The sequence below is a fragment of the Ursus arctos genome, unplaced genomic scaffold (genome assembly GCF_023065955.2).
Source record: "Ursus arctos isolate Adak ecotype North America unplaced genomic scaffold, UrsArc2.0 scaffold_14, whole genome shotgun sequence".
Taxonomy (NCBI): Eukaryota; Metazoa; Chordata; class Mammalia; order Carnivora; family Ursidae; genus Ursus; species Ursus arctos.
Window position 1 is genome coordinate 63,736,403 of NW_026622808.1, and position 20,126 is coordinate 63,756,528.

Consider the following 20,126-nt stretch of genomic DNA (forward strand, 5'->3'; position numbering starts at 1 on the left):
CCCAAGACCCCTGGTATCATGACCTGAGCCGAAGGCAGATGCTTAGCCGACTGAGCCATGCAGGCACCCCATATTTTTTTTCTTTCATACCCTTGACATTTTTATTTATTTCTTTAAAGATTTTGTTTATTTGAGAGAGAGAGAGAGAGAGCGAGCATGAGCAGGGCAGAAGGAGAGAGACAAGCAGACTCCCAGTTGAGCAGGTAGCTGGATAAAGGGCTTGATTCCAGGACTCTGGGATCATGACCTGAGCTGAAGGCAAAGGCTTAACTGACTGAGCCACACAGGCGCCCCGACATTTTTATTTTTTTAAATAGGCTCCACACCCAGCGTGGAGCCCACCATGAGGCTTGAACTCACCACCCTGAGATCAAAATCTGAGCGGATAATAAGAGTCAGACACTTATCCGACTGAGCCACCCAGGCACCCCCATAACCTTAATATTTTTAATAATAGTCTAATTCTCTTATAGAATGTCCTTCAATTTATCTATCATTGCTTCATGATTAGATTCAGGTTAAGTGTTTTTGGCAGAAATATCACAGAAGTGATACTCTGTCCTCAGCATAACAGGAGACGGGAGATGTCTCATTACTGATCAAGTTAACTTTGCTTACTTCGTTAAGAGGGCGCACCCCAGGTTTCTCCACTGTAAAGTTACCATTTCCTCTTTGCAATGATTAAGTAATCCATGGGGAGATATTTTCAGACTGTGTCAATCATGTGTCCTATTGGGAGTTACAGAACCCTTTTCAAGTATCACTGCCCCATCTGTGAAGTGGGGACATCGGTGTCTTGAACTCATATTACAGTTTAAGAAGGTGACAGTTATCAACAGTCTAAGTGATACGGTCCAAGCAGAGGGCAAAAAGATGCCATCCGCGAGGATGAATTTCCCGGGCACTCCAAAGGGACAGACTAAGGCCCGGGCGGGGCCGCGAGAGCGTGCGCGTGCGCGTGCGCGAGGGCGTGACCACAGAGTCGGTCCTCCGGAGATAGAAAGGCCGGAAGTTGTCCTCACAGAACCGCGCGGCTGTTAGGGTGGCAAGCTGAGGCGACGTTAACGGGGTGTGCAGGCAGCTCGGCCCGGTAGTCCCGGTGGTGGGTCGGCGTGAGAGGCTCTGGGGTTCTGGGCGGGGATAATGGCATCTCGGGCAGGCCCGCGAGCGGCCGGTACCGACGGCAGCGACTTTCAGCACCGGGAGCGCGTCGCCATGCACTACCAGATGAGGTATGAAGTGAGGCGAGGAGCACGGAGGCCTTCTCCCCAGCCAGAGCCCGGAGGGCCTGGAAAGCGACACCGGCCCGGCCTCAGGGTCTTACCCGCCCAGCCGGCCCTCGCGCACCTCCTCCCGTGTCGGCCCAGGGCCTGTCCCCAATTTTGGGAAGCCCCTTCGCTCCCATAAGCACCACCCGGTGATCCGCCCTGTGCCTTGGGAGGGTCCTCTGCCTCCTAGGCTCCGGGGTCTTGAGCGATGCTGGCCTCGCTGTGACCTCGGAAACCCAATTTTTTTTTTTATTGAAACCCACTTTCCTCATCTGTGAAGGGAAAAGCAATCCATCATTTAGGTTTTGGTGAAGAATTAGTGAGCTAGTAATTCGTGTAAAGAGTCTGCCCAATACATGGTAGCTGTTGTATTTCAGGCCATTTTGGGGAATGTGGACCATAAAGTCCAGCCTTTCTTCGCCTAAAATGAGTTTTAGGAACTCCCATGCAAGGGGTGTTTCCACATTCGTTCATTCGTTCAACAAATATTTATTGAGTTTCTACCGGTCAGGCATTGTGCTAGGCACTGAGGATATAATAGTAAGCAAAAACAGATCTGGTCTTTGTATGCATGTTATACCTTCAATGAAAAAAGTTCCTTTATAAAAGACAAAACTGGTCCCCGCCTTCAGGGATCATGAACTCTACAGGTGACTGACTTTTCCCCTTACCTTTCCACATTTTCTATAATGAATATTTTTAAAATAAAAATTTTGAAAAAAAGAAAAAAGATTTTCTTTCCTTAAATCCACCAAACTCTCCCAGAATGTTTTTCACATCTTTCCAGAGTTTTGAAGAATGACAAGCTCTTTGGACCTCCATTTCATTCTTATCCTTAGACCCCCGCCTAAGAGAATATCACAACCCAAGCAAGAGTTTTGATGACTGTCCAGAGCAGAAACTGCCCTCAGGGGTGTGAAGGGATTACATTTAGGACCTGAGAGAATTAGAATAATAAGAGAAATATGTGTGCTTGCTTTGGCTATAAAATCTACTCTAGCTGGGGAAATACGGGCAGCCTGAGTTCATTTCCTTGTTGCCAGTATCTCCTTCCTCTAGGCTATATTCTTATGGTGCAGTCAAAGTCATCTCTCTAAACACAGCTCTGAGTTACTCTTTTGCCTCTAATCTGACTCACTCTTTGCAACTTCATATCCTGCTCTTCCCCTTCCCACTACAAAGTATTCCTGCCACACCACCTGCTTTCCTGGAACACAATGCTTATGTCTTTTTGCCTGCGTGCTATTACGTCTGATTGGAATCCCACCGCCACCCACCCTTCAGAGCCTATCTCAGATATCACTGTCCTCTAGATAGCCTTCTCAGACATCCCATCCTAAGCTGAACTGATTACTCCTTCCTGTGATCTCATATATCTGACAACATATATTTACTAGAGCTCTTCTAGTTCATTTTCTCATTATTTTTCCTTTCTATTTTTTTAAGTAGACTCCACGCCTAGTGTGGAGCCCAACATGGGGCTTAAACTCACAGCCCTGAGATCAAGACCTGAGCTGAGATCAAGAGTCGGACACTTAACTGACTGACCCACCCAGACACCCCTTATTTTTTCTTTTGTTCCTTGTCCCCAAGCGTCCAGGCAGGGACTATATCTTACTCATGTTTGTATCCCAGTGCCCAGTATAGTTGCCTGGCATATAGTTGGTGATCAGAAAATTTTGAATGAAAGGTACTTCTTCCTCTGCTCTGCCCCACAGTGTGACCCTCAAGTATGAAATCAAGAAGCTGATCTACGTGCATCTGGTCCTATGGCTGCTGCTGGTTGCCAAGATGAGCGTGGGACACCTGAGGCTACTGTCACATGATCAGGTGGCCATGCCCTATCAGTGGGAATACCCGTATTTGCTGAGCATTGTGCCCTCTCTCTTGGGCCTCCTCTCCTTCCCTCGCAACAACATTAGCTACCTGGTGCTCTCTATGATCAGCATGGGGCTCTTTTCCATAGCTCCCCTCATTTATGGCAGCATGGAGATGTTCCCTGCTGCACAGCAGCTCTACCGCCACGGAAAGGCTTACCGTTTCCTCTTTGGTTTTTCTGCCGTCTCTGTCATGTACCTGGTGTTGGTGCTGGCGGTTCAAGTGCATGCCTGGCAGTTATACTACAGCAAGAAGCTCCTAGACTCTTGGTTCACCAGCACACAGGAGAAGAAACGTAAATGAAGCCTGCCTGATGGACTGTTCCGTGGGTGAAGCCTGGGCCTCCCATTGAGCCAAGTGAGAAGGTAGAGGAGCTGTTCTGAAATCGTTGGTGATTTTGGCAGCTAGTGCAAACTAGGCCCACGTTCTGGAAAGCCCCTCCTGTTACCATCAGCTGAGGTGGCAAAACTATATTTAATTTATTCCTGGTTGGCTGGAACTGGGTGATCAACAACTATAAAGCACACTTCAGCTGGTTGAAGTTGAGGCCCTTCAGGGTTTTTAAGACAGAGCCTCATCCTTGCCCCTTCTTGGTCATCTCTCCGCTTCCATCCATTACCCCTTAGCCATCAATACTGACAGAGACAGGGAATAAATCAAATTCTACTTCAATCTGTAGGTGGTGGGGCAGGAAACATTTGGGAGGCTCCCCCTGCAGGCTGTGGTCTCTACTGCAAAGCATTTTAATTTAAAAGAACCTCAATAAAGTTACAACTGCCTTGTCCACCCTGTGCCTTGTGTTGGAATTTGATAAATTGTGAAAGGTATGTTGCTTGAGTGGCCATGGACACAAGGAGGTAGGTAGAAGTTTCCCAAGAAAGCTGGAAGTAGCAGTAGAGAAGTGGTCTGGGCGTAGGGAACCAAAGTCATAGTGGCAGCCCTGCAGCCGATTGACAGAAACTGCCATGGGCCATACATTTAATCTCTCCACCCGTAAAATGGCCCATTCTCATTTATCCTGCTTGGGTTATGGGCTCTTATTTTGGTAGGATATTCATGTTTATCATGCAGTGTTAACAAATTGTCATTTATGTGCCTAATGTGGTATCCAAAAGAATTTTAAAGTATCCCTGCATGTAATCTGGGTGAAACATGACATACATGTGAAACTAATAAACACAATATCTAATGGTGTGGAGCAGATAAGTTAAAAATGGAAGTGGGAAAGAGATCTGTGAACTAAAGGCCCTTCTTACAACTAAAAGTCTGACAGTAAACATTACTGCAGGAAATACGTGTGTCCCTTTGTTCTTGTCTGCTTGACTTTATGGTCTCTGGATGTTGTCCGGGTCTCTAATTGCAGACCTCTGCCCTCTCCAGAGTTCTAGTCATTTTTGCTTAATCCTTTTATTCTATAAACATTGGGTATATCCTCAGTCACTCTTAGATACTGACAGTACTTATACTGCAAAACCTGTTCCTCTGCATGTGCTGACGATCATCTCAAACTCCGTGTGTCCCAAACTTAACTCCTTGTCTTATACCTCATACCTCATACCCATACCTCTTCCTGCATCCCTGTGTGCAAGTGAGTATACCAAAAGTACGGTTCTGGATCATCAAGCATCTACTATGTGCTATTGTGTTTTGAACAACCAAAATGCCTGAATCTCTCAGATGTTTCAAAGGTGTGATTTCAGCGCACCAGTCTTTCATTATCTCAATACTCTCAGTCTCAGTCAGTAGAACCTCATGAATCCTCATATTGCTTTCATGTTTTCCCAGTTTAAAAATTCCCCTTTTAGACCTTTATATGCCTTTATCACTTATCCTTCAAGATTCAGTTTATATGGTAATTTGGGAGCTTCTATTTGCTTCAATTCAAGGAGTAAGAGTTCTTCGAATCTGCATGGCATTTTTATTTTTCCTCTTATTGACAGAATTATTTGTTGACGTGTCTTTCCTCACCTCCTGCTCAGTACCTGATACACAGAGTGCACCTATTGAATGAAGTAACTTGTCCTACTATAGACTGAAGACAGGATGTATTGCACAGAGAAAACAATTAGACTGAAACGGGGGTAGAATTTGGAGAGCAAAGGAAAGCAGATGGAAATGTGTGGGTAAAGGAATTACGTGTACCAGGCACAGATTGCTAATTTTCAAAGAATTGGGATGCAAATAATTTTTTTTTAAGCTAAACTTTTCTTTCATTATTGGAATGAAGTATCATTACAGTCTTAGAGTGCTTTCAAAGACCCATTATGGAAATTACTGTCAATGCAAAAAAAAAAAAAAAGCCATTTGGTTTATTTTAGTTTTCTGCTTGTTGGGTTATTGGGATTCTGCTTTTCCAGTTATTTTTTTCCTGCCTCATGGTTGTAGTATTCCCTGAAGCAGACAAGATTCCCTTTGAAAGAGATCCTGATTTAGTGGAAAGAGCACTGTATTTGGACGGTGGAAGATGGGTTCGAGTACCAGCACACCTAATCATATGGCTAAAATTAACACTGCCTATTTCACAGCATTGTTTTAAAGGTCAAATAAGGTGAAGTATTATGAAGGTGCTTTGTAAACTATGTAATACTATATAAATATGAGGAATGGTTATTCCCTTGTGTTTGCAGATCTAGACTGCAGGCATTGGAGGGACCCTTAGAGAGCATCAAGTCCATGAGAAAGGCAGTGCGGTGTAGTGGAATGAATACAGCTTCTGATATTAGACTGACTTAGGTTGGAATTCTGCCTTTTGCCTTAAGAAACTTGAGTCTCTGATTTTGATCTGACACATGGGGATTATAGTAGCTACTGAGATTGTGAGGATTAAATAAAATAATGTTATGAATAGTCAAGTACATAGCAGGAGCTTAGTAAATACCAAAATCCCTTCCCTTGATGAGCATTAACTTTCCCGTTTCAGACTGGGAGTCCTTATCTCTTCTCTTAGGCATAGTCTCTTGCCTTGGAATTCTGGAGGTTGATCCCTTCTGGAAGAGCAGAAGTAAGGAAGGAACACTTGTCCACTCTTGGTTTACATTGGTCTAATGTGTTGGCCCTTCCTGCCTAACGTGCCCTAACAGTAGGCCCAGTTGCCCCAAGAGACTTTAGGAATCAGCCGTTACAGAAAGAGCCTGGAGATGCTGCTGCATGGTCTGACCAGAGTCCATGTAAGGGTAAGGCTCAAGAAAAACAGCTGTCCAAGGCCCCACAGTGTGCTCTCTGTTTGAGCATGTGCAGGGCCTGCCAAGACTCCCTGAGCTCCTGGCTTGGTCCCCAAGTAAAGGTTATTAGAGCATGAAGTTTGGGTTAGCCCATTCAGACACAAACCACAGGTAAGACAGGCTTCAGCCATCTTCCGAGAAGACAGGGCCTCTGTGCTGCAGTTGGCTTTTACTCCAGTTGGCTGCCTTGAATTCCAGCCACAGTTACTCCTCCCTTGTTGACTCCTGCCAAATGATCCCTACTAGTCTGGAAGTCTGAACCACTCACTGTCATAAGACCTACTTTCCCTTTGTTCTTTCCAACTATTCCAAATTCTTCCTTCACATAACACCCTACCATCTACATTGCATTGCTAAATCTAATAATTCTGTGGATTCTAGGGCCCACAAACCCTCTGACTTCTCACAGAATTCCCCAAGCAGTATGTTCTGGCAGAAAGAGCCAGAAAGACACGGTGGTGAGTCCCAGATCTCCATTTTTGTTTTTGAACAAGTTACTGAATCTTCCTAGTGTTTTCCAGCCTGTAGAATGATTTAAAAAGACTGACCTCAAGGGTTGTAGTACAAATAAAACGAGATAATGTGGGCAAAACATATGGCCTCGAGTCTGATAGTAAGAGTTTAGCAAATCCTGAACTGATTCCCTACCATTTCCCAGATGTGCCAGACTTCGCCTGCAGTGCTTTTTACCCTACACCTTTTTTTAGGCTCCAAATCAATAGGCAAAGCACCAAGACAATAAATAAAAAACAGACCTTCTTTTCTTTCTTCTTTCCCCCTTCCTTCCTCACTTTAATTCCTTTTCCTTTCCTATGCTCTCATTTTCTTCCCTTTCTATTCTTTTGTATGTGCGAATGTGAGTCTTTTTCTTTCTTTTCTGCTTCTCCTACCATACCTTAGCCAGGGTCAAGGAGCAACTAAGGAAATCTTTTCACTGTGACAGATCAGAAAATACAAGAGGTCAAAAAAGGGAAATATTCTAGGGGTGCCTGGGTGACTCATTTGGTTAAGCGTCTGCCTTCAGCTTGGGTCATGATCCCAGGGTCCTGGGATTGAGCCCCACGTCTGGCTCCCTGATCAATGGGGAGCCTGCTTCTCCCTCTCCCTCTGCCCCTCCAACCCCACTCGTGCTCTCTCTCTCTCACTCTGCTCTCTCCTCTCTCTCTTTCAAATAGATGGATGAAATCTTCAAAAAAAAAAGAAAAGAAAAGAAAAGAAAGAGAAATATTCTAGAATGGAACCAAGTTTCTCACTTCATACCCTGAGCATTGGAAAATGCATTATTTATGTAGATCTAAACCACTGTGGGTTAGGTAAAAATTGAGGGGGAAGGCTCCCTAACCTATCCTTAGTATGGCTAGACCACCCTTTTTTTCTTTCGTATCTTACTGATCTGTTTTCACAGTGCTGGGCTCCAAGGCCAAAAAATGGAACTGTGCCAGGCAAACCCTTTTGGGATCCCAGGAGCTGAAGGAGATGAGGCAGTGGGAAGAGAAACCATAGTCTGACAGAAAGAGGAATGAGGGGCGCCTGGGTGGCACAGTTGTTAAGCGTCTGCCTTTGGCTCAGGGCGTGATCCCAGCGTTCTTGGATTGAGCCCCATATCAGGCTTCTCCGCTGGGAACCTGCTTCTTCCTCTCCCACTCCCCCTGCTTGTGTTCCCTCTCTCGCTGGCTGTCTCTCTCTGTCAAATAAATAAATAAAATCTTAAAAAAAAAAAAAAGGAATGAACCGTGAGAGGTGGCAAAATTGGAGCTCCCAGGGCTAGAGACCTTGACCTTGATGAGAGCACTCTTCTTTCTGCTCCCTTATTTCTCTCTTTACGAAATGAAAAGAATAATTCTCACTTACCTGTCTCATAAGATGATTAGGTGGATCAAATTTGAAAGTGCTTGTAAAATGTGAAGCAAATAAACTGCTTAAATGAAATGTAGCATTATTTACAGTTATTCAACTACAAAACCACCTATTTTTTGACATCCCCTGCTAGGTATTAGAGAATGTAAAGAATAGGAAAGGGTCCTTATCTTCTAATGAACTCAAAAGCCAGAGGGTATTTTTAGGTTAATGAGTGGGATGGGTCTTCAGACAGTAGACCTGAAGACTCAGGACCTAGAACTGGCTTCAAGGAGGCTAGAGTCAGGCTACTGAAAGGTGCAGAGGGACAATAACAATATCAAGATGACTTAACCCCATAGGTGTGCCCCAAACTTGCTTTCTATGTGTGTCACCAAGGTAAGGACTGAAGCAGCTCAAATGCTCCATGAGCAGGAGGAAGCTGTGGGATGATGGGGAGGGTCCCCACAAAGCCTGGAGCCTCGTCAGCATCGGAAACCACAGGAAACCAGGTCAGTGCGTGGGGCCTGCTCCCTCAGCTCCCGGGCTCAGCTATGCGCTCTGGGGCTTCCTGAGCAGACTGTTCTGATTAGAGGATCCTTGAAGCTGGAGGCCCCTTTGGTGTGGAGCCCTTTGCCCAGAAGAGTTGGGTGCAGAAAGAAAGCTGGGCTACAGTCTGGAGGGTCAGCCAGGTGGGGAGCAGGCTGCGTATGGGGGCCTGTGAGGTTTATGCGCATCCTACGTGGACTTTTTGTTGTTCTGCTCAACTCTGGTGCCTCAGGCACCTCTGTCTCCAGACTCCATTGCAGAATGGTGCTGAATAGTTCCGTTAATTCTCTAAGTGAGGGGATGAAGCACATCTCCAAGGAAGCTCCAAGTCCAAGAGCATTAATGGGCGGGTCAGATCTGCAGGGTGTTGCAGGAGTAGGAGGGGTTAAGAAGTGGGGACAGCCCTCCATCCCCCTAACCCTGTGCTGGCCTCTTTCCTGTTATTTCTCTGCCAGAGTAGGAGCCCCTTGCCCTCCAGGTGGGAGTAGTAGGGTTTTCTGGGGGGCAATCATCCTTCTGTCCCTCCGCTAGGGGAAGAAGGAATGTGGCCTGGCTGGCTGGTTAGGATCTAGGATCGAGGAGGAGCTTTGGGGCAGGGCGGGGCAGGTGCAGGCAGAGGCGAAGACTCCTGCTCCCTGCGCTCCCGCTGCTGCACAGCAAGGGCCCGCTGCCCTCCTTCAGGCTGTGCAGCCATGTTCTGGGCGCTCTGACCCCACGGAAGCCCATGGGGAGCCCCAGATCGGCAGCTCCGTTCCTGCTTCTCCTCCTGCTGTTCATTGGCCTCTCTGCTTCCTCTGGGATTGGCTGCCCCTACCTGCCCCGCTGGAGCACCCACTGTCTGCTGGCCTCCCAAATGGTAAGGTAATGCTGCCGCTGCCCAGTAGGGACATCTCCCTGCCACGGGCTGGTAAAGCTCCCCACTCTTCTGCCTATCCTCTCATTGCTCCCAAGTCCCTGTGCCCTGGTAGCAGCCCCAGTGCGTCCTCTGTATGGTCTTGAAGGGGTAGCCAAGGTTCTGGTGTGCTGAGGGCCTGTGCAGGGTCGAGCTGGCAAGACAAGAGCCAGAGTGGATGGGCTATTAGGTTATGGGCCTTAGAATTAGGTGATTTGAGGCAAAGACCCCAGGGAGAATGCCCCCCCCCCACATAGGAATCCCTACTAATAATTCTTCTCTCCTTTCTTGCCCCTACTGGGCCCTGTGCCTTCAGGAAGACACTCTCACTGGTGAGTCTCATTCCCTGCCCTGCTTCTTTTCTGGGTCCCTTTTGTTCCAGATCCCTAGCGAGCTTTCCATTCAAATTTTTGGCTCCCAACTTGGGAAGTAGCATATGAAGGAGAAAACACAGGGTTCAGAATCAGGACAAGCCTGGATTTGCGTGGCAATTCCACCACATACTCCAAATGTGGCTGCGGGCAGTGCACTTAGCCCTCTGACTCCCCGTCTCTGAGGGGATGATCAAGGTCATAGAAAGCTGCTGCCCCTGAGCTGTGGGGAGGATTAAAGGAGACTCAGAATAACCTCTAGGCACTCACCCTTAACTGTTCCCTCCCTACCGTCAGTGCTACAACAACGATCTTTCATATCTAATGGTACATTCTAGTTTACAAATCATTTTCCCCACACATTATCTCACTTGATCTTGACAACAGTCCTACTTTATGAACGAGGAAGCTGAGGCTTAGAGAAGTCCGTAGCTTGCCCAAAACTACACATCTCAGCCTCGAGTCCACTTGTCTGAGGCAGGAGGGACCTCCTTGGACCCTACCATTTGATTTACTTTCATCTTTCCCAGGAAGGTCTGCCCGTGTCTCTTGCCATGCCCAGTTGGCGTTTCCTGCGTCCCCAAAGCCTTGCTGTGCTCAGCTCTGGCTCTGCCCCTATTTGTGCCTGCATCTGGTGTCAGATCCTTCAGGTATAAGAAACAGCCCTTTGGGCTTTTCTCAGTGGAGATGTGAATTAGAGGTGTTTGGGAGGGTGGCCCAGGCCGAGGAAAGTGGGACTTATCATACCAGAACCGATGTCTCTCCTGCTGTCAACCTCAACAGAGACAGGTCGTCCTGAAATAGCATGCCATGACTGATATTCATGGTTCAGTTGTATCATTTTGTGAAGGTGTTTCTCCTTTCCACTGGCACCACTGCTTGGGATTAAACTGTTTTAGTTCTGTGAGTTTGCAAAGTAAGATCTTTCTTATTCAACTCTTTATTTTCATGGCCTAGCTCAGTGCCTGGCACATACTAACTGCCCAAACACTGCTTAAGAATTCGCAGTTTCTAATTTTTCACTGTTGTAAATAATGCTACAATGGACACTTTTGCATATATGTATAGCTTTTTCTCTACTTAAGGAATTAATTCTTTTTTGACTGTATCATAACTTTCAGGACTAAAGAAGCTTGCTACCATTACACTCCATGATCTGAAATGACTTACTATCTAACATCAGGCCACATTTCCAGGTAGGAGAGGGGCAGAGAAGGGCTGGATAGTCAATATGTCCTTTCCTGCACAGGCCTCCAGGGGGGCTGGTTTCACCTCCTGGTGCAGAAATACAAAAAGTCACATAAGTTCCAGTTCTGTAGGAGACACAAGATGCCAGCATCTGCTCAGGTACTCTGCCCGCCAGTTCCAGCCTTGCCCTACGCCCCACAGACCTTTCGTTTCTGGCCTCTCGTTTTGCTCTCTAGCCATGCAAAAGATAGAAAGCGTGGCAATGAAGTAGACTATTCTGTCTATTACACAGTTAGGGAAACCAAGGCTTGAAGACTGAGCGACTTGTCTGTGGTGCCTCAGGTTCCAGAAGCAGGAATAAAAGCCTGATTCCTGGCCTAAGGCCAACCACGTTCTCTGCCTACAGAGGAAGCTGCTGAGTAGCTGTTGCCTGTCTGAGAAGGGTCATCACATCACTGTCCCCTCCCCACACATCTCTCACAAGGGGTTGCGCTCTAAAAGGACCCAACCTTCAGACCCAAAGGCATTGGAAGGTCTCCCCAGATCCAGCTCACAAAGGCATGAAGGTAGGCATGGGGTGTGACCAGAGATGGGTACAGCCAAGTAGTGGTGCCTGTGCCCAGGCCAAGACACAAGGCTAACAGGTCCCCCTTCTCCCCAGGGCCCGAGTTCTCCTTTGATTTGCTGCCTGAGGCACGGGCTATTCAAGTGACCATTCCTCCGGGACCTGAGGTCACCGTGCGTCTTTGTCACCAGTGGGTACTAGAATGTGAGGAGCTGAGCAGTCCCTTCGACGCCCAGGTATGGAGTGTTGTCTCCCTTTAAAAAGCCAGATCACACAGCTCTGGAGCAAAAAGGACCTCCCCATTGTATACTGAGGCCCAGAGAGTGACAGTCATTGTCTAAGACCTCCCTACATGTCTGACGTGCCTAGCATTAAGACTTCTTTGGATTAGACAGAAAATGCAGGTGTCCTTGTCATCCAGGAGGAGAGGAAGGGCAAGGACAAACAGAGACTTGGAGCAACCACGAATGCCTAGCAGAGAAATGAATATGGCATATATCCCCAGTGAGAAGACCCTGAGCTAGATTCAGGTTGCATTAAGAAGGCTTTTCAGTTCCCCCAAGAAGCAGTCATATCTTTCTTGGTTCCCTTCCATCTCCCTCCTTTTGCTGCTGCCCCCCAGAGAATGGGATGTTCCCCATTCACTCAGCCCAGGCCTCATATCCCCCTTCAAGCTCCAGTTGCTGTGGATGCCCTGGTATGCAGTTGGTACCACTTGCAGGGACTGGAGCTGTACCTCTTTGGCCCTCAGCTCCCTTCATTTCTTAAAAAAACAGGGTGTGTTGGCCAAGGTCCCAGCTTCCTACTGCCCTTGTCCAGGGTGCCTAAGCTCTTTCTCAGGCACTTCTTTTCTCCTTTTGCTGCTTCGTCAACAGAAAATTGTGTCTGGGGGCCATGCTGTAGACCTGCCTTATGAATTCCTTCTGCCCTGTCTGTGCATAGAGGTGAGCAGAGGAAAAGGTCTGTGTTGTCCATGGCTCCACTCCTAGGTCTCACAGAGGCACAGTTGGTCAAGCCTATCTCCAGTAAGTCAGGTCTTAAAAAGACTGGGTGTTGAGTTGATGCTTGGGAAGATGGCTGCCAGCTTGACTGTGAGTCACACACTGGGTCAGAGATGGAAGTGTCCTGCTGAATATGAGATATTTGGGGGGGCCGATTCCAACCTCAGTCCCACCCAAAACCAGCTTTCCTGGGTTCAGACTGGCCTCAGCCCCCAGAGACAGAATACACAGTTGCCTTCACTGTGTGTTCTGAGGAGTCACGGTGGGCGCACGTGTGGCCACTGCCAGGTTCCATATCGGCTCCAAAAGTCTCGTCCCCGTGAGCCCTTCCTGGCAGTCCTCCGCTCCTTACGAAGCTGAGGTGTCTAGTGGTAAGACTTCTTTGGACTAGACAGAAAATGCAGGGGACCTTGTCAACCAGGAGGAGACAAAAGGGAAGTACAAGCAGACACGTGGGGCAGGGAGCAGCTGCCGGGGTGGACAACGCCGGGTGCTTGGGTGGTCCAGAGGGGGGCTCCGTACAGGGCATTCCTTGGGAAAGCTAAAAGCGGAGGAATGTGGACCTCCCCTCTTTCTGGGGGAGGATAGGTTCTCCTCTCCAGGGAGAAGAGGACTGAGCCTCCCGTTTACTGATCTTGCTCCCAGACTCTGGTCACGCCCCCCTGCCCTTGCCCACACCCTGCCCTGCTTCCCCTGCTCCGTGCCCCGCTGGCTCCGGCAGCTTGCATCAGGGCAAGGTCAAGCCAGAGGAGTTTCAGGTCTGAGTGATAGAGGAGAGAAGGCGTTCCTGTGACCCTCCCTGACTGTTTCCCTGTCCCCCCAGGCATCCTACCTGCAAGAGGACACAGTGAGGCGCAAAAAATGTCCCTTCCAGAACTGGCCTGAAGCCTGTAAGTGCTGGACATGGGCATTCGTAGCCTCTCTCAGTCTCTCTTACACACACACACACACACACACACACACACGCGCATTTCACACCTGTGTTGTGGAAGAAGCCCCCAGAAGGCATGCAGGCATTTTCCCTGCAGTTGCTGAGGAGAAAGAGCTACCGTATCTACCAATCACGTGCCAGTAAATCAGAGTATTGAACGTTGTACTAGGTGCTGTGAGAGGTTTAGAAATATGAGCCCCAGGAGGTAGTGTCCTAAGAGGATGGGCCCCAAGTCCTGGGGTCACATCCCACTTATTCTTCTCTGAACCTCAGTTTCTTCATCAGTAAAGTAGTGATACTTGCCCTGCCTTACTTTCCAATTGTTGATGAGGCTGGCGTTCAATATTATATGTGAAAGTGGCTGGTGATGTCTAAAGTGCTGGACGCATGTTGTCATCCCCAAATTAAAGAGACAGGACCCTGAACGCAGCAAATGAATAGTGCAAAGCAGCCTACAGTCCAGGGCACTGTTAGAATTGAGGACTAGGCTGTAGGCCGTGAACTCAGGAAAGGGAGAAGCCCGTGAAGGCTGTCTGATCAGAGGTCTCTTACAGGAGGTGACACCTGGGGTGAGCTCAGAAAAGGGGCAGTATTTCAAAAGGAGAGTAGCGAGGGGCACACCCCTGGTTCTGGGGGGAACTTAAGCAAAGATCTGCAGATTTTGAGTTTGGGGAGCAGCAGAGAGCTGGCCAGAATGGAGGCACAGAAAGGAGATGAGACAGCCGAGTAGAAAAGGTCATAAAAGGTCTGGACAAGGCATGCTCAACTATTGGATACCTAGACATGCCAGCGAAGTCATCCCCTGGTGCCCCCGGGGATGGGGATGCAAAGCGAGGCTGAGGCCAAAGCAGGGCCCAGGCCTCCCAGGCCTCACTCTCTGCCTCTGCCTGCCGCCTGCCCAGATGGCTCGGACTTCTGGAAGTCAGTGCACTTCACTGACTACAGCCAGCACAGTCAGATGGTCATGGCCCTCACCCTCCGTTGCCCGCTGAAGCTGGAGGCCTCCCTCTGCCAGAGGCAGGGCTGGCACACCCACTGTGAAGACGTCCCCAATGCCACGGCTCGAGAGTCAGAGGGGGTGAGACAGGCCCCCCCCAGGACTTGAGTGGGCAGGGCTGGGGCCCAAGGCCCGGCTCCCTGACTAACTCCCTTCTCCTACCACAGTGGTATGTTTTGGAGGGAGTAGACCTGCACCCCCAGCTCTGCTTCAAGGTACAAACATGGGCGACAGTGGTTGGGGAGGTGTGTGGGTGGCGCCTGGAGCTTGCTGACTTGCCATTTTTGGATTTCTCAGTTCTCCTTTGGAAATAGCAGCCATGTGGAATGCCCCCACCGGACTGGTGAGCCGATAAGTGACCCTGGCTGGGACCCCCTTCCACCACTTCACCCTTACCCAACTGGGACCAAGCCAGACGCGAGCCCTGTTCTGACTTCTCTGGCAACCACAGCCCAGCTCCTATCACCGCCCACAAACAGAATGTCTCCCATGATGCCCTTTCCCACCCTGGCAGCCCCATCCTGGAATGTGAGCGTGGATACCCAGGCCCGGCAGCTGGTCCTTCACTTCTCCTCAACGATGCAGGCCACCTTCAGTGCTGCCTGGAGCCCCCCAAGCTTGGGGCAGGACAGCTTGGTGCCCCCGGTGTACAGCATCAGCCAGGTATGGCCTAGCCAGGGATCCCCCCCACCCCCTTACCCCCCTCACCCCGGTCTTGTTGCTCAGAGTGCAGCAAGTGGAGACACGCAAATCTCTAACTTATATCATCTGGTTATTTATTTACTTGATCAATCTTTGTTCAGCTGGTTCCTCTGCCTGTCAGTGGGGTCTTCAATGGAGCAGTTCCTAATCCTTTTAGTTTCTGAGCTTACGGGAGGTAAACAGAAGCAAGAGACTGGCCATCCCACCTCCGGCTGTCCTCTGACCCACACAGTCTGCTGCCATATTTTATACCAATGCCCTCTCTTGAACCCAGCTGTCCTCTACCCCTGCGTTCCTGTCTGTCTCCACGAGGCCCCTGACAGATGTTCCCTGCCTATCTTGGGAGGCAGAGCCCCTGGAAGCTGAGGTGCTCTTTGCAGAATACTGTGAACTACTGACAGATTTAACTTTATTATGTGAACTAAGAACAGTTTGACTAGCAGACTCTCTTCTGTGTATCTGATATAAAAAGCACAATCAGGGGCGCCTGGGTAGCGCAGTCGTTAGGCATCTGCCTTCAGCTCAGGGCGTGATCCTGGCCTTCCGGGATCGAGTCCCACATCGGGCTCCTCTGCTGGGAGCCTGCTTCTTCCTCTCCCACTCCCCCTGCTTGTGTTCCCTCTCTTGCTGGCTATCTATCTCTGTCAAATAAATAAATAAATACTCTTTAAAAAAATAAATAAAAATGAAAAGCACAATCAAATATATCCGTCAAACCACAGCACCAATTTGACTAAGCATGACTAGCTCTTTCTAATTCTTTCTTAAACGCTCACTTGTAGCTTGCTTACTTGTCTTGTACTCTATGAGGGCTCCCAAGCAGATAAGTGGTAGCAAATGTTTAAGAATGTTTAAGATTTAACACCAAGCCATGCTTAAGATTTAAGACAAAGTCCCATGGGATAACCTAAAATTCAGAGCTAAGTCCATGGACTCATTTGCTTTTGTGAGCTGGGAGAAGACCACCTTCATTGAGTTTAGCCATGATTTGAGAGTCACTGTGTCAGCATCTGCTGACAGCTGGCTGAAGAATGGGGTCTGGGACAGGGGTGGTATGGGGGTTGGAAGTGGAGGGAGTTCTGGAAGGATGGAGATTCTGGTCAACTCCTTAACCAACACCCAGAACATAGGGTGGAGCTATATCCTGCCTGTATACAGATGGTGATCACTTCTGTCCAATTGAGCATGCATTTATTGAATCCCTACTCTGTGCCTACCCTGCATTAGGCCCTGGGAAATACAAGAAAAGTATGTAACACAGTCTGCCCCTAAGGAGTCCACAGTGTAATAATAACTACTGTAACTGAAGGCCTACACCCTGCGCTGTGTGTGATAGGGGGCGTTAACCTGCATATTCCCATGGGATGCTCTCAAGAACCCAGTAAAATAAAGATTGTTAGTCCTCATATACAAATGAAGAAACTGATGGTCAGGAAGGGAGGAAACCTATCTCCATGCAAAGATCACACAGCTAGGAACCACAAGGGCAATCATTAAGCCGGACTTTTTTGACTGTGCTCTAACTTCACGGCTTAGGTTCTTTCCAGTGGACAAGCCATCCCTTCAGATATGCGGGACAGAGAAGGGAGGCAGCTTATATAGTTAGGCTCCTTGGTTTATGAGCTGCTGGAGGACAGAGGCAACACCTGTGTCTTCTTTTCTCAGGGCTTGACACAAAGTAGACACGCAGAGCATGTTTGCTGATGAGTGCCCGATCTCCTGATTCATGTGTTATCTTCCGCAGTTCACATCTGGGAATGATCAGTTGGGTGGCTTGAGAATGAAGTAGGGGGAAGACTTCTTTTTCTTTTTCTTTCTTTCTTTCTTTCTTTCTTTCTTTCTTTCTTTCTTTCTCCTTTCTTTCTTTCCTTCTTTCTCTCTCTCTCTCTTTCTTTTTAAAGATTTTTAAAATGTCTTTGTCAGAGAGAGAGAACAAGCAGGGGGAGCAACAGGCAGAGGGAGAAACAGGTTCCCCTCTAAGCAAGGAGCCTGATGCGGGACTCGATCCCAGGACCCCAGGATCATGACCTGAGCTGAAGGCAGACACTTAACCAACTGAGCCACCCAGGCATCCCGGAAGACTTCTTTCTTGTCAATGGTGGCACTTGACCTTAAGCCTGGGTAGGATTTGGGTGGGAGCGGGAGGGTAGAAAGGAAAAGAGTGTGGGCAAAGACTCAGACTAGACAGAGCCAGATTTGACTCTGTGGGGACAGTCATTCTTCTCTTTGTTCCCACAGACTCAGGGCTCAAGCCCAGTGACACTAGATCTCATCATTCCCTTCCTGCAGACAGGGAGCTGTCTCCTGGTAAGGAATCCTGCTGTCACTCTGTACACACTCCCCTAGCATCTACCCTATAGGTGGAACGTGAGACAAATGTTTGGTTTGGCCAGCATGGTGTTTGAAATTGGAATGAGTTGCTACCATTTAAATATTGGAGCGGTCATATTTAAAAAGCTGATTTCCGGCTTCTCCTGGAAAAAATCAGAAAACCTGGTACTCTGTGTCCACATTCAGGCATGGTGACAATGGGCTTGAGCTCAGTGGCATCCGATTACTTCATTCAGGGACTGTGCCTGACTGTGCCTCATGGACGCCCTGGGCAACTTCAAGTTTATTTTTTGGGTTGCCACTCCTGACCTGTTGTGTGCCCAGCCAGAGCTGGACCAGACACAAACCCTGTGCTGGAAAAATTCCCTGTCTGGGGGGACTCCCTTTCTCTGTCGCCGCTCAACTGCCCCTGGGAGAAGGGGCTACCCTGGCTCACAGGGGTGGCGGGCTCTGCGTCCTCAGGTGTGGAGATCAGATGTTCAGTTTTCCTGGAAGCACCTCTTGTGTCCAGATGGTAAGTTCTTGGGAGACGAGGGGTGGGGTAAAAAGGAGGCTGGGCACTGAGGAGCCTGACTTGGCCTCACCCTGCTTGACTCAGTCTCTCATAGACACCTGGGGCTCTTGATCCTGGCACTGCTGGCCCTCACCACCCTATTGGGCATTGTTCTGGTCCTCACCCGCCGGCGCCCGCTGTCAGGTAAGCTCACTCTGGGGGAACCTGAGGATTCAGATCTGCACAGTGCCTAAGCTAGTGGCCCCCCACACTTCCCCTGCCTAGGCTCCCTTCCAGAAGAGCCAGGCCCCTGCTGCTGCCCCAAGCTCTCTGCTACCCAAGGTGGTGAGCCTCAGGCCCCCTAGTGGTCAGGAATGGTTAAGGCAGAGCAAAGGTCCTTCTGCGCAGATGGTTCACTGTTAGTGGTCTCTGGGAAGAGACCAGTGGGGCGGAAATCCAGCCTGCGCTGCACCTGCCAAACCCCGCGCCCTAGACCTGGCCCCTTCCGGGCGCTTTTATCTAATTAGCCCAAAGACACCCTATAGGCTAAAGTTGCCTTGGGTACCCACACCCAGTGGAGATAAGGAACCAGGTGGAACACCTGATGAGTTAGCCCCAAGGTGGGGAGGGGTAGAGTGGGGGTGGAATAGGGGAGGGGAAGTGCTGGGCTCTCCCTTAGCCCCCCACCCTGTTTATCTGCTGCTCCCGCCCCTAGGCCCGGGCCGAGAGCGGCCGGTGTTGCTCCTGCACGTCGCGGACTCAGAGGCGCAGCGGCGCCTGGTGGGAGCGCTGGCTGAACTGCTGCGGGCAGCGCTGGGCGGTGGGCGTGACGTGATCGTGGACCTGTGGGAAGGGACGCGCGTGGCGCGCGTGGGCCCGCTGCCCTGGCTGTGGGCGGCGCGGGCGCGCGTGGCGCAGGAGCGGGGCACCGTGCTGCTTCTGTGGAGCAGTGGGGGCCCCAGTCCAGTCCGCGGCCGGGATCCCCACTCGGCGCCCCTGCGCGCCTTGCTCGGTGCCGCCCCGCGCCCACTGCTGCTGCTCGCTTACTTCAGTCGCCTCTGTGCCAAGGGCGACATTCCCCCGCCTCTGCGTGCCCTGCCGCGCTACCGCCTGCTGCGCGACCTGCCACGCCTGCTACGGGCGCTAGACGCACAGCCTTCCACCGAAGCCACCAGTCGAGGCCGCCTCGGGGATCGGCCGTGCCTGCGGGGTCGCCTGGAGCTGTGCCACCGGCTGGAACGGGAGGCCGCCAAATTTTGCCCACCGAGTCTGAGCAGAGACAGGCGTAGGGGTACTGGCTGGAACCCCTGAATGAGCCTTCTACCCTAGAATCCTTGGGGTGCCGCCCCAGGACTACGGGCCAAAAATCCTTATGCTCTGTCTGCTAGCCAGGGAGTAGAACACCTCCCTCGCTGTCCCAGCCCCTTCCTTACGTTTCTGGCTTCTTCCTCATGTTTACCCTTTCCGAACCAGCGGGGAGAGTCGCTGTTTACTGAGGGTTCCACTGACCCCAGTCCTGTTGCGGGGGAGGGGGATCTTCCCACTTCTTTTCTTCAAAATTCCAGAAAGAGCAGTCTGCACATGCTCCAGTCCAGGCTGGAAAGATGTGGGACAGAGGTAGGGGAGGCTGGTGCGATGGCAATTCTGAGTGAGGGGTAACTCCAGTGGGGGAGCAAGGGAACCTCTTTCTGAGACAGGGATACTGCTTTTCCCAGACTGGAGCTCTGCCCAGAGGATGGAGGGAGGGAGGGAGCCTGACCCAGGGAAAGAGGTTTTGGCCTTGGGTGTACAGGGCAAAGGTGGGACAAGATCAAGAAAAATGAATAAAGGCGAACATAATAGATAAGCTAAGAGACACAGTGTGCTTCTCCAGTGTGCCCAGAATCCTGAGTTGGAGGAAGGG

General features: G+C 49.8%; 2 protein-coding genes across 3 annotated transcripts; both read left to right on the forward strand.

Annotated features, from left to right (window-relative positions):
- The first annotated feature begins 995 nt into the window (after positions 1-995).
- On the forward strand, positions 996-3,932 carry JAGN1 (jagunal homolog 1). The gene is made up of 2 exons (XM_026501334.4): positions 996-1,232; positions 2,987-3,932. The coding sequence occupies exons 1-2, from the start codon at positions 1,144-1,146 to the stop codon at positions 3,447-3,449; spliced, it is 552 nt and encodes a 183-aa protein (XP_026357119.1). The 5' UTR covers positions 996-1,143; the 3' UTR covers positions 3,450-3,932.
- A 4,793-nt stretch (positions 3,933-8,725) lies between these two features.
- IL17RE (interleukin 17 receptor E) lies at positions 8,726-20,066 on the forward strand. Of its 2 annotated transcripts, XM_044385054.3 has the most exons (15): positions 9,526-9,608; positions 9,961-9,976; positions 10,546-10,665; positions 11,610-11,769; positions 11,865-12,004; positions 12,644-12,712; positions 13,593-13,659; positions 14,603-14,778; positions 14,865-14,912; positions 14,995-15,040; positions 15,212-15,360; positions 17,638-17,706; positions 18,193-18,244; positions 18,329-18,427; positions 18,939-20,066. In XM_044385054.3, the coding sequence occupies exons 3-15, from the start codon at positions 10,570-10,572 to the stop codon at positions 19,532-19,534; spliced, it is 1,767 nt and encodes a 588-aa protein (XP_044240989.1). In that variant the 5' UTR covers positions 9,526-9,608; positions 9,961-9,976; positions 10,546-10,569; the 3' UTR covers positions 19,535-20,066. The 2 variants fall into 2 exon arrangements, with proteins under 2 accessions (XP_057167912.1, XP_044240989.1); XM_057311929.1 differs by lacking the exons at positions 9,961-9,976; positions 10,546-10,665 and having other exon boundaries at positions 8,726-9,608.
- The last annotated feature ends 60 nt before the right edge of the window (positions 20,067-20,126 follow it).